This window comes from Cryptotermes secundus, unplaced genomic scaffold (assembly GCF_002891405.2).
Source record: "Cryptotermes secundus unplaced genomic scaffold, Csec_1.0 scaffold1350, whole genome shotgun sequence".
Taxonomy (NCBI): domain Eukaryota; kingdom Metazoa; phylum Arthropoda; class Insecta; order Blattodea; family Kalotermitidae; genus Cryptotermes; species Cryptotermes secundus.
In genome coordinates, this window is record NW_019739242.1 from 497,796 (window position 1) to 511,084 (window position 13,289).

Consider the following 13,289-nt stretch of genomic DNA (forward strand, 5'->3'; position numbering starts at 1 on the left):
GACCCTCAACGTCTCACAACCCTATGGGCCTTCACAGCCTGTGACAGGGTCAGCTTCAGCTTCACCTTCACTTTCTTCCACTATTCATAATTTATAGTTAACAGGCCGTGTGTCGTAAGCCTGCAAAAATCAATCTTAGTGCCCTGCAGCTCTGTACTGACTACGGGTAACTCCGTGGATGTGAGTCCTTGTCAAGCCGCCAGTCGTCGAGCTACTCAAGAATTTCGCCAACATTTTATCGAGTCCTTTACTGGTCCCTATCCTGGGCCAGATGAATCTAATCCATATTACTCAATCCCATTTCTACAGCTGTGTACATTTTTTATGTATTTTAAGTTTCGCGGTAGTTATGTAAACTGTTTCGAAGTTACATAACTGACAATTTCAGGTCTGTGTTCTTGGATTATTTCATAGCGTTTCGAAATGATCTTCAGTGAGACTCGAGAAAACTGACGGTACTGATTTACGATAACTAGCTTTGTCAAATTTGTGACGCGTAGGGACCGTTAATGAAAAGAAAATGCTTCTGGATTCTGTAGTTCATTCCCATAACCATGTTAACTGCTGCTCCTAGTTAGGGGATAACCCCTTCTATTCCCCCGACTGCCTATTTTACCCTAGTTAGATCTAGGCTTTAATACACCTGTTTCTTACGTTTGCTGATGCCAACAAGCCGACACGCAACTAGCAGAAGTTTGTAGCCTCTTGTATGAATAATTTCTTCCCTCATGCCCATTACTATATGCGTGTGATCAAAACTGCATACGTTACGCGAGAGGACGTAACATTTTGGTGACCTGCTTTTTATTGAAGTTTGTTTTGGTTCTAAATTTTCTTCATCTGTTTTGAAAATTGTTGGTCTTATAGTTCCTGCCAGGTAAATATATGACAGATAGTTCTGCCTTCAATTTCTGTTCTTTAAGTAAAAATTACTTCTGTTAGAGGCGTCAGCTCCTATGTTATTTCTAGAGACGCTGACGTATTGGAACCCAAATTTTCCCTTAGTCATCTTTCATAGTGGTACAGCAAGAATATTAGAGTTTTGTACAGAGTAATAAATGACTTTAAGTGGGGTTACCAACCTAGAAGTAACTTAGTGAAGGATGAGAATGGTGATCTGTTTGCAGATTCCCACGACATCTTGAATAGGTTGAAGGACTACTTCTCTCAGTTATTGAATGTACATAGGGTCAGTAATGTTAGCAGATAGAAATCCACACAGCTGAGCCGTTAGTACCTGATCCAAGTCCTTTTGAGGTTGAAATTGCCAGGTAGTGATCAAATTCTAGCAGAACTTATTCAAGCAGACGGTGAAATATTAAATTCCAAGATCCATAAGCTAATTCTATTTGGAATAAGTATGAATTGCCAGATCAGTGGAAGCAGTCTATTATTGTACCAGTTCACAAGAAGACTGATAAATTTGTAGTAATTATCGGGGATATCACTGCTATCAACTTCATACAATTTTATACAATATTCTTGCTAGGTTAAGTCAATACATAAATGAAATTATTGGGGATCATCAGTGTGGGTTTCGACGTAACAGATCAACTACTGTTCAGATTTCTTTAATTCGTCAGATGCTGGAGAAAACATGAGAGGACAATGAGACAGTACATCAGCTATTCATAGACTTCAAGAAAGCCTACGATTCAGTTAGGAGGGAAGTATTGTATAATATTCTGATAGAGTTTGGAGTACCCATGAGACTAGTCAGACTGATTAAAATGTGTTTAAACGAAACGTATAGCAAAGTCCGTGTAGGCAAACATTTGTCTGATAATTTCCCTATCCAGAATGGTCTAAAACAAAGAGATGTTTTATCAACACTCCTTTTCAACTTTGCTTTAGAATATGCAATTAGGAAGGTCCAGGAAACCAGGTGCGACAGAAATTGAATGGGACACATCAGCTGTTCGTCTACGCCGATGATATGAATCTACTGGGTGATAATGTAGATACCATAAAGAGAAACACACAAACTTTAATTGATGCAAGCAAAGAGGTTAGTCTAGAAGTAAACACAGAGAAAACTAAGTATGTGTTGCTGTCTCGTCACCAAAATCCAGGGCAAAATCATGACATAAAGATACGAAACAGATGTTTTGAAAATGTGGCACAGTTCAGATATTTGGGAACGACAACAAATCAAAACCTGATTCAGGAGGAAATAAAGAAGGGATTGAATTCAGGTAATGCTTGCTACCATTCAGTCCAGAACATTTTGTCTTCTCATCTGCTGTCCAGAAACATAAAAATTAGAATATACAGAGCTATAATTTTGCCTGTGGTTTTGTATGGGTGTAAAACTTGGTGTCTGACATTGAGGGAGGAACATAGACTGAGGGTGTTTGAGAACAGGGTGTTGAGAATATTTGGATCGAAGAGAGATGAAGTGACAGAAGGTTGGAGAAAACTGCATAATGAGGAGCTTCATAACTTGTATTCTTCTCCAACCATAATTAGAATGATCAAGTCAAGGAGGATGAGGTGGGCAGGGCATATGACACGAATGTAAGCAAAAAGGAATACCTGTAGGAGTTTGTCGGAAAACCAGAAGGAAAGAGACCACCAGTAGAACCTTGACATAGGTGGGTGAATATTAAAATGGATCTTAGAATGGGATGATATGGATTGGATTGATCTGGCTCAGGATAGGGATCAGTGGAGGACTTTTGTGAACATGCTAATAAACCTTCGGGTTCCATAAAATGCTGGGCAGTTCTTCAATAGCTGCACAACTGTCGGTTTCTCATGTTGGACTCAGCTCCGTGAGTGAGTTAGATCAAAGTAGATCACAGTTGCCGTGTGGTCTTAGGGCATGAACTGCTTTCGCCCGCTCAAGCGGTGCGGTCTTATGTTAGAATCCCACTCGAGGCATGGATATTGGCATTTATTCAATGGTTGTACTGTCCTTGTAGGTAGCGACCTTGCAGTGTGCGTATCCCCACCCAAGGAGTCCTGCAGACTGCACGTATGAATGATTAAGACAGAGACCAAAATTCATCTTGGACTGTGGCGCGCGGTGTGTAGTTGGTTGAAGGACTATGCTACAAGCCGGAAATTCGCGGGATCAAATCCCGACGAGGTCATTGAATATTTTCAATTTACCTAATCCTTCCAGCCGCACTATGGCCCTTGGGTCGACTCAGCCTCTAACAGAAATGAGTACCAGGAATGTTCTTGGGGGTAAAGGGCGGCCGACGCGTAGGGCTGACAACCTTGCCGTCATCTATGAGGCGACTGTCTAGAAAATGTGGGAACCTCAACATCTCACAACCCTATGGGCCTCCAAGGCATGTTACAGGAATACCTTTACTTACTTTACTGTAGCGCCCACACGGTACAAGTATATGTGACCGTCTTTGTACGAGAATGCATGTGTAAATTCTATTTCACTAGACATTACACCTTTCCAACTTTGTTCCTCTGCCAGCGTATTATTTGTCTGATTTCGTAAGAAATGTAACTGCTCCCTTCGATTAGGTAAGTTGTTCTAGGGCAGGCATGTCCAACTTCAAACAGACTGTGATCGACTTTTTAGTGTCAAAACTGCCAGTGATCTACCACCCCCTCCTATCGTCGTACCTCCCTTTAAGCAAAAATACTGGTAAAAATAACACGACACATGATGTTTGTTGTAAAAGCAACATACATTGAAAGTACAGACTACTTTAATACGTATTTTCCCTTCAAAATCTGAATATAATCATATTATATTACAAGTGAATTTACATGCTTTTCACGTATAATTTCCTTATAGGCCTATGAGATCGACCAAAAATCGTCCCGCAATTGACGCGTTGGACATGCCTGTTCTAGGGGATGGACGGCCGGGCTTTGATTCCAGGGAGGGACAAGAAGGGACTTCTCTACAGCGCTCATACCGGTCCTGAGACCCCCGCCCCCCAGCCCGGCCAATCATTAATGCAATTGTTATTGGGTCACTTTTTCAGGGGTAAAGCGGCCGGAGCGTGAATCTAACTACACACCATCTAGTACCGAAGACAAGAATATTGGAATTATAACTCCACTCCTCCATATGTCTGCTTGGCATGATGCTTAACTAATCATAGGGAAATATCTACATTTATGTGTCCAGTAGAGTTTGAGGGTAAATTAAATACACTAAAAGGAAACATAGTCATCCGTACCATAATATCTTACTTATGGAGCTGAGCCCTTCTTGAGAAGCCGCCAAATCTGCAGCTACTCAATAATTTCCCAGCATTTTATGGAACCCGAAAGTTCATTGCCGTGTTCACAAGAGCCATCCAATGGTCCCTATTCTGAGCCAGATGAATCCAATCCATACCATCCTATCTCTCTAAGATCCATTTTAATATTGTCCACCTACTTACGCTTTGGTCTTCCCAGTGATCTCTTTCCTTCTGCCTTTCCCACCAATATCCTCTATGCATTACTCTTTTCTTCGCATTCGTGCTACATGCTCTGCCCATCTCATCCTCCTTGACTTGATCATTCCAATTATACTTGAAGTTATGGAGAAGTTATGAAGTTCCTCATTATGCAATTTTCTCCAACCTTCTGTCACTTCATTTCTCTTCGGTCAAATATTTACCTCAACACCCTCAGTCTATGTTCCTCCCTTAATGTCAGAGACCAATTTCACATCTATAGAGAACCATGGGAAAACTTATAATTTTTTATTTTCTAATTTTTATGTTTTTTGAACAAATATCTACATGTATAATTATTCTTGGCGTACAGTTTGCCAGAGTCACGAAATTATAGCTTATTCTTACGTACAGTGCGTATAAAGAGAATGAAATGGTATTTATATAGAAAGGAAAATATCTGAAAGAAATGCCTATCCTATTGTGGTGGGGAAACTCTTAATACACGCACAAGTTCTGGTTTGCTTCAATATACTGAAGTTGATAATGAATACGTACACATTTATACTTGTATATATTTAATAAGGTCATCAGTACTTCCTTCAATTCATTTAAAACTATAGAACAGTCACTTAAAAATATCATTGAATACGAACATTCAGTAAATGTAAATAAACTTGCTACAAATAATTGTACTTATTTTCGCTGAGACTTCAGTTATGTCCCGTTTTAATAATATTTCATAAAAACAGAACTTGTCCGTCTTGGGAGAGAAGGCTGTCTCCATTTAGTACACATTTTGTGTTTGTTGCTATGCCAAAAATATTTCAATGATACCGAAGTTTTACCAAGCGAAAACAAATTCTATCATTCAGAGTGGCGTACTTTTTCAATAATTAACTTGTATCCAGGCACCTTTCCGTCCTTGTCTACATAGAGTTGCTTAAACACATCAAGGTCCATTTGAAAATGATGGGTAGTATCAAAAACGTCATCTGTTTCGTGGAAAATGCTTCCCGTTGTACTGAAGAATGTTGTGCCTGTTTTCCCATCACAAGACAAGAGATCGCATCTGTACCGAAATTCCTTTGCTTTCTTGGCATGTCCGATAAAATGGACACCTTCGAAGCGTCTGTTTTTCTTCATGTCGTATTTTAAAGTTAACCAGAAACATTCTGAATGTGCACATATTAATGAAATATTCGTATAGTCTTGTTCATATATATAGGGAGAAATAAACCGTATAGGCAGGTCTGGATGGATCATTGTCATACTATGTTGATAAGCGACGTGTCCCAGTAACTCACACTTGCGCCCCCTCCACCCGCATTTCACCACGCATTGAGCTCCACTGCCTGCAAGACATTCCACTGGCTGGTAGAAACAAGCGACTTCATGCTCTTCTATCTTGTCGGGGCTTTCCTGGACCTGACAGCCCTCATGTGCGTAACTGCACCGGACCTTCAGGAGTTTGGAAATTTCCTCTGCAAATATATTCTTCCGACTTGTTATGATGGCCCTGTAAAAAGTATAGACATTCAGTAGCTTGAGCACAGAACTATTCGGTTGAAGGTACACTTATTTTCACACTGATATATTGGGTTTTTGGACTTTATCCATCGTCCTGGTTTTTAAGATAACTAATAAAAACACGACGTTTCGGAAACTGGATCTGTTTCCGTCCTCAGGTGAAGAAAAACACCTATTCAGTTGGGTCCGTTAGAAAGAGCTAGCCTCAATCACAATAATTGGTCCAGTGATTGAGGCTAGCTCTTTCTAACGGACCCAACAGAATAGGTGTTTTCCTTCACCTGAGGACGGAAACAGATCCAGTTTCCGAAACGTCGTGTTTTTATTAGTTATCTTAAAAACCGGGACGATGGATAAAGTCCAAAAACCCAATATATCAGTGTGTTATACACCATCGTCAGAATCCTATAGTAACTACTTACATTTATTTTATTTATTTTCACATTTGTGCCCAATTTGTGCTGTTAAATTAACAGTATATAAATAAATATGAACTAAACTGAATTATAACGCCCATACAAACTAATACTCAACGTTGTTAATAACAAATCCATCATAAACACGATTCAGGATCAGTTCCATGCAATCCCCACCCTCATGGCCCATGCCTCTAAAATCGGTTATCTTCTCATCATACATTTATCGAGTTTCCAGTTTTCTTTTTTTCCGGGAGGTTTCGCCACTAAATTTTTGAATTCATTCTTCGTTCCCTATGTCAGTTACATGCCGTGCCCTTTGTAATCTTATAATTACTGTGTAATAGTAATGCTAATGGCCTGCCAAACAACGCAGTGAACTGTCCTACCTAAGTTTCCCCTCTCTAACATTCATACCCATATGTTTTGCTGAGCAACATTATAACATGATTGCAAGTTCCAGTCATTTTGTTGCTAGTTTTTGCAATAGAATTTGACTGCACGCTGCAGGAAGAGAAAAGGACATGAAAGTAAATGCAACGTCGTTATATCATCTCAAATGTTTTACTATTTAGGAAGCCAGTAATTTAAGTGCTGAGGCCTTCATGGCGACAATTGTTAAGTTTGTGGTGTTTTGTCTTATAGCTCAGTCCAGTCATATAGGGGATACCAAAATTTAAAAGAAAAATATTGATTGTATTTTCAGGATTGAAATTGCATGTCTAAATGTGGAAGCAGCATGGCCCTTCACTAGGTTATGCCTTCAAATTTGTAAGGATATCACAATTTGTGCAACGTACAATTTGAGTGCTTCTTCCATTAATTATCCCAGAATAAACTGTCGCGTTATTCAGTTTATTCGGAAGAGAGAATAACAGTACAGTAAATCCTCGCTAATCAGGAGTAATTGAGGAGAGAGATCATACTGATTAAGCAATAGTCCGGATTAGTAAAGCAAAAGGTAGCCCCCCACCCCAAAAAATTTTCAAACACAAATAAATGGAATTTTTAATGATATGAGTATTGCTGATGAATATAAATAACAAAACATCACTGTTGAGCCTAAATTATAAAAAAGACAATTTATTTATTCAGCGATACAAGACTCAGAAATTCTACTTTTGAACGTAATAATGTGGGTTGGAATATTCTGTGAAGTTTTGCCTGACCAGACAAATGCATCATCTGTTTTCATATATGCGATGTGATTTTAAAGTATGTACTCAACTGTGTACAACATTTTTTAATCTTTCTCTTCGGATTAACTGTAACCGGACTGGCAAGGATTTACTCTACCTGCAGAAGTGGCATTTGTCCAGCTTCGGTTTGCAATTGTTACATATCATGTGGCCATTCGAACAGACCACAATCGGCGGCGTCATGATCTCAACACACAACAGACATTCCAGCTGGGTACTAATCCATCTTTTCAGAACGTCGAATGTTTCCTCCTTTCGGGTTTGTGGCATGGATTTTTTTGGCGGTTGAGAACATTGTGGAGTTCTCTCTCCTTCGGGCTTTCCTAGGATTCGTCTTTTAGGCAGAAATTGACGCTCAGCATCTCCAGTGGGCTTTACAAATTCATGCCTCCAAGGCGCTGGAGAAACCCCAGATAATTGTGATGGCCCTGGGATTTCGGGCACAGTCGGAAGTATAGGTAACAACATGAGTGGAGAGAGTGGGAGTGGAGGTAGCTCAGGAATTGGAGGTAGCTCAGGAATTGGAGGTAGCTCAGGAATTGGAGGTAGCTCAGGAATTGGAGGTAGCTCAGGAATTGGAGGTAGCTCAGGAATTGGAGGTAGCTCAGGAATTGGAGGTAGCTCAGGAATTGGAGGTAGCTCAGGAATTGGAGGTAGCTCAGGAATTGGAGGTAGCTCAGGAATTGGAGGTAGCTCAGGAATTGGAGGTAGCTCAGGAATTGGAGGTAGCTCAGGAATTGGAGGTAGCTCAGGAATTGGAGGTAGCTCAGGAATTGGAGGTAGCTCAGGAATTGGAGGTAGCTCAGGAATTGGAGGTAGCTCAGGAATTGGAGGTAGCTCAGGAATTGGAGGTAGCTCAGGAATTGGAGGTAGCTCAGGAATTGGAGGTAGCTCAGGAATTGGAGGTAGCTCAGGAATTGGAGGTAGCTCAGGAATTGGAGGTAGCTCAGGAATTGGAGGTAGCTCAGGAATTGGAGGTAGCTCAGGAATTGGAGGTAGCTCAGGAATTGGAGGTAGCTCAGGAATTGGAGGTAGCTCAGGAATTGGAGGTAGCTCAGGAATTGGAGGTAGCTCAGGAATTGGAGGTAGCTCAGGAATTGGAGGCATCTGCGGAACTACAGCCGCCTCTGGGATTTCATGCTCTTCCTGCAGTTCTGCTGCATTGACGACTGAGGCCGCGTCCTCTTTATCCGGATCTTGCATTGCTGTTCGGAGGAAACCTGTGAAGAAAACCTAGACATTAATCACCAAATATCAGACTGTATTTGGAATACATTTATAGACTTTCTGAATTTCTATAAAGTCATATAAACTCAGAGTCAGCCTATAAGTTTAACAGCAGACCGAGAACGCCTTGACAATTGCACTGCAGTAAAGTTGTGGTGAGGACAGGGTTCAGTAGTGGAAACTACACAGTTCCGTTAGTTAATTTGTGTATACATAAACATGTTTACTTAAAGGGGCATGTGGCCGCGCCATAGCTGAAGCGGTTAGTCGCTGGCTTCCCACCGCGGAGGCCCGGGTTCGATCCCGGGTCTGGTCAAGTGGAATTTGTGGTGGATAAAGTGGCCCTGGGGCAGGTTTTCTCCGAGTACTTCGGTTTCCCCTGCCAAACTTCATTCCACCAATTGCTCCACAGTCACCCTCACCTATCATCCGGGGCTGGTACAATAGGCCAGAAGTGGCCGCAGTGACTTAGTCACTTAATAAAGGGGCATGCGGTAGCGTAGTTAGGCAAGGCAATATGCTACAAGATCGCGAGTTCGATTCCCGATTAGTTCATTGGATTTTCTTCAATGTATTTAATCCTTCCAGGCCTCGGGTCGACTCAGCCTCTAACAGAAATGAGTGCCAGGAATCTTTCTGGGGGAATAGGGCAGCCGGCGCGTAGGGCTGATAAACTTACCCTTCCATCTGTGAGCCGATTATCTAGAAAATGTGGGATCCTCAATGTCTCACAAATATGTGGGCCTCCACGGCCTGCTACAGGGACATTACTTGTTTACTTCTGTTTAATCAGATGATTGACACAGGAATCACAGTATAAAGCAGTACTTTGGATTAATTCTTGCTATATCCAATTATTTTCTGTCGACTGAAAAGTTAGACCTATGTAACGTTGACTGACAGGGTAACTGTGAATAATACTGAATGGATGTAAAGTGCTCTGATATAAGATACGTACTAGTCCGGGATTCGTCTGGAGATGCGACTGAGAACTGCGTGAATCTTAATTTAGAGTGGTCAGTCTTAGAAACGAGATCAGATCCCGTGGTGTGCTGGTATGAAACAAAGGGTACTTCACGCTAAACCCAGCGTTCGATCCTATTCCGGAGAGAGAACTTCGACGCACGCACACGCTCTGAACGGAAACTTCCTCACAACCCATACAGGAATATCTACATTGCGGGGCGGTGAGAATTAGCCGGCACTGGGTGCTTCAGAACGTCAGATTTGTACACACAGTTCCTGATTCTGTATACATTTACTCATCTGTTTGGAATGTGGTCTGTGGGTTTCGCCCCTTCCAAGGAGATTCACCATAATATCCGTTGTCCTTGCCATGGTATCCCGCAGAAAGAGAGCTCACTTCTCTACTTCGTAATTCATATCGTGACATTACGTAAATCACTGGAGACAATGTTTGTATATTTTACTGTGACATTACGGGGAATGGCTGCGTCTAGAACCACTGAAATATCTCAGAGCCACTGCACGAATTATGCCTACAGTATAAGGTCCGTAACGAGCGGCCTGTTCATTTCTTGTTTGTAAATTTTATTTGTAGTATATTTAAAAACGTTGAGCCTCGAATTAGGTCTATATAGCGTCAAATGGTAAGGTGGTTAGTAAATAATAAATTTGAAAGTCTATGACCTCACTGCCGATCACAGTGGCCTCGTTATCAAAGGCATGAACTGTCTTCACTCGCTCAAACGCTAGGTTCGAATCCCACTCAAGGCATAGATAACTGTGTCGGCTTATTCTGTGTTTGTGTTGCTCTGTGTGCAGGTAGAGGCCTTGCGACTGGCTGACCCCCCTTCAAAGGAGTCATACCGACTGTGTACAGGATTAAGACACTGAAAAGAGCCAAGACACAACATAGGGTTGTAGAGCCATAGGCAGACGGTGGTCTCATTAGAGGTAATATCTAGAAATTTGCCCGGAGGAACTGAGTAAAATAAAAAAGTACCTCAGTCAGGATAGTAGGGATTAGAATCGGACACCCAAGATCAATCGTTACCATCCGAGTTAACTTGCCTGGCATTCATTTCTTGTTTGTACGCACAATGACTGGATGAAACTCAACAGGGCCTACCAGAATTAGAATGTATGAGGAAATTATGTTCACTAAAGGAGATAAGGCCGGTCACGGTAGCCGAGCGGTCTAAGGCATATACTGTCTTCGCTCGCTTGGAAACCGGGATCGTGGGTTCGAATCCAACTCAGGGTATGGATGTTTAGTTTGTGTGTGTGCGTTTTTCTGTGTTTGTGTACGGGTAGAGGCCTTGCGACGAGCTGATCACCCGCCCAAGGAGTCCTACTGAATGTGTAAGATCTAGAAAAACCGAAGTGAACGGAGAAGTTCATGGAGGTAGGGCTAGGCCCACTGGGGCTGCAGTGCCAAGGAAAAAAACAAAGAAGATAAGATAATTGTCGTTAATATGTTGCGTATAAGATAAGATCGATATCACAAATAATTGCAAGAGATAAGTATTTATGTCTAATATTGCCCATTTAAAGTAAGGGAGAGATATGCAGGCGGCAGAACGAAAGTTTTTAATAAAAAGCCAGCACAATTTCAACACTCTCTTCTCTTCAAGGCTATCAATTTGAACATAACTAATATAATTGTTTTGTTTTGTGATACGTAAAGGATACTAACCCCCTTGAATCATTAAATCCATCAAATATTAAATATTTAAAAATGTTGTGCTTAGACTGATGGTGTTTGAGAACAGGGTGTTGAGGAGAATATTTGGACCGAAGAGGGATGAAGTGACAGGAGGTTGGAGTGAACTGCATAATGAGCTTCTCCAAGTATAATTAGAATGATCAAGTCAATGAGGATGAGGTGGGCAGGTCATGTAGCACGAATGGGGGAGACGAGGAATGCGTACAGGATATTGGTGGGAAAGCCATAAGGAAAGAGACCACAGGGAAGACCAAGGCGTAGGTGGGTGGACAGTATTAGAATGGATCTTAGAGAGATAGGATGGGATGGTGTGGATAGATGGGTAGATCTGGCTCAGGATATGGACCAGTGGAGGGCTCTTGTGAACACGGTAATGAACCTTCGGATACCATAAAAAGCTGGGAAATTCTTGAGTAGCTGCAGAATTGGCGGCTCCTCCAGAAGGGCTCAGCTCCATGAGTAAGTAAGCAAGTAAGTTCTTACTTCAAAGAAAACACACGGCATATCTATTACAAAGACCATTCTGTTAATGTTATTTAAGGAAGTGATAGCTCGTAATTCTGAGAAACATACAGAAAAAAAAAACATGAGGTGGGAATATTTTTTAAAAATTAAAACAGTGCTTGTGTGGGTTAATACAAATAGCAGTAGGGTAAAAATGGATCGAAAACGTTGATTTCTTGGGAGAGAATAGATAATATGTTTCTACACATGCGTTTTCCAGCCTTTTAATGAGAATTACAACTTATAAAGAAATTATAGATAAAATGAAGTGAATATGGCTCAGAAAAAATCAGAAACACACTAAATTATATAAGAGACCTGAGGGCTTTAGATAAGAACATATTTAAATTGTGGGCTTCTGGGTTGTACCAGAATTAAATTTCTTAGGTGTTTACCAATATTTCGGAGAACCAGTTGCATTCTTCTTCAAGGTATTTGGTATTTAGTATGTTCTGTTCAGTAAATAATAATATAATTCAAAGATACACAAGTCCGTGTGTGTTCACTTGCACCATATTCAAATGTGGCTGTTGTACACATGCATGTACATCAGATACGCATTTTGACCTGAGTGATGAACATCATACTGAAATCTGACAATTACTTTCGGATCGTAGCTATACTGCCGAATACACGCTTTTGTTTGCGCTTTCCAAATCTTAACATCCCCCTTTCGACCCAGCTATAAGTTAACTTTCCTGGGTCATTAACTTCCCTTTATTTGTTTCCATTAATTATCGGAGTAAATTCACTTCTGCCCCTGATTTTGTTCCAATTTATATCCCGCTTCATTACCAGTAATTTCAGCAGCACAATCATAGGGTTGCATTAAACCATTGCACACAAATAATGAACTAGACACGTCATGTTGCCCACTTCAAAGCAGTTCTGTGTGTACTGATTGCTGCTTCACCCTCAGTTTGGTTTAAAAATTTGTCCCCAGTCCATATTTCAATAGGCTTATTATATTTACTCACTTTGTTCTGAAATATCAGGCTTGCTGAGCGGTACACTCCCACAGCGTGTCTTATTCTGTCTGCCGAGGAACTAGAACAAACTAGAATGAGAAGAGAGCGCAAGAGAGCAAGAGAGTCACTTCTGGTAAGAAACGAACACAACGATAATCGATCATTGTTATTGAAAGTCGATTTAAACATGACGTAGTTCGGTAGATTTAATATTTTTTTATTATTATTTTTTTGCCAATTTACAATCTACTTAACCGTAAAAGAAGTAACAAGCAAATGTGATATATCTTCTTATGTCCTGAAGGCGGTAACGTCCCAGCGGCAGTTCTCATCCATTTACCGTATTTACGCATGTATAGGCCGCACATTTTTTGCCAAAAATTCAAGAGGAAAAC

The 13,289-nt window shown here is 40.9% G+C and overlaps 1 protein-coding gene across 1 annotated transcript; it reads right to left on the reverse strand.

Moving 5' to 3' along the window:
• Positions 1-4,641: 4,641 nt before the first annotated feature.
• LOC111871856 (zyxin) lies at positions 4,642-13,020 on the reverse strand. Its single transcript, XM_023865229.2, has 3 exons — positions 12,904-13,020; positions 7,604-8,726; positions 4,642-5,880 (listed from the first exon to the last, which is right to left on the reverse strand). The coding sequence occupies exons 2-3, from the start codon at positions 8,707-8,709 to the stop codon at positions 5,229-5,231; spliced, it is 1,758 nt and encodes a 585-aa protein (XP_023720997.1). The 5' UTR covers positions 8,710-8,726; positions 12,904-13,020; the 3' UTR covers positions 4,642-5,228.
• Positions 13,021-13,289: the final 269 nt, after the last annotated feature.

Coding starts and splice junctions, on each gene's coding strand:
- LOC111871856 (XM_023865229.2), bottom strand. CDS start 8,709: ATGCAAGATCCGGATAAAGAGGACGCGGCCTCAGTCGTCAATGCAGCA. Junction 5,881..7,603: donor GACAAATGCCACTTCTGCAG/GTAGAGTAAATC, acceptor TACTTTTTACAG/GGCCATCATAACAAGTCGGA.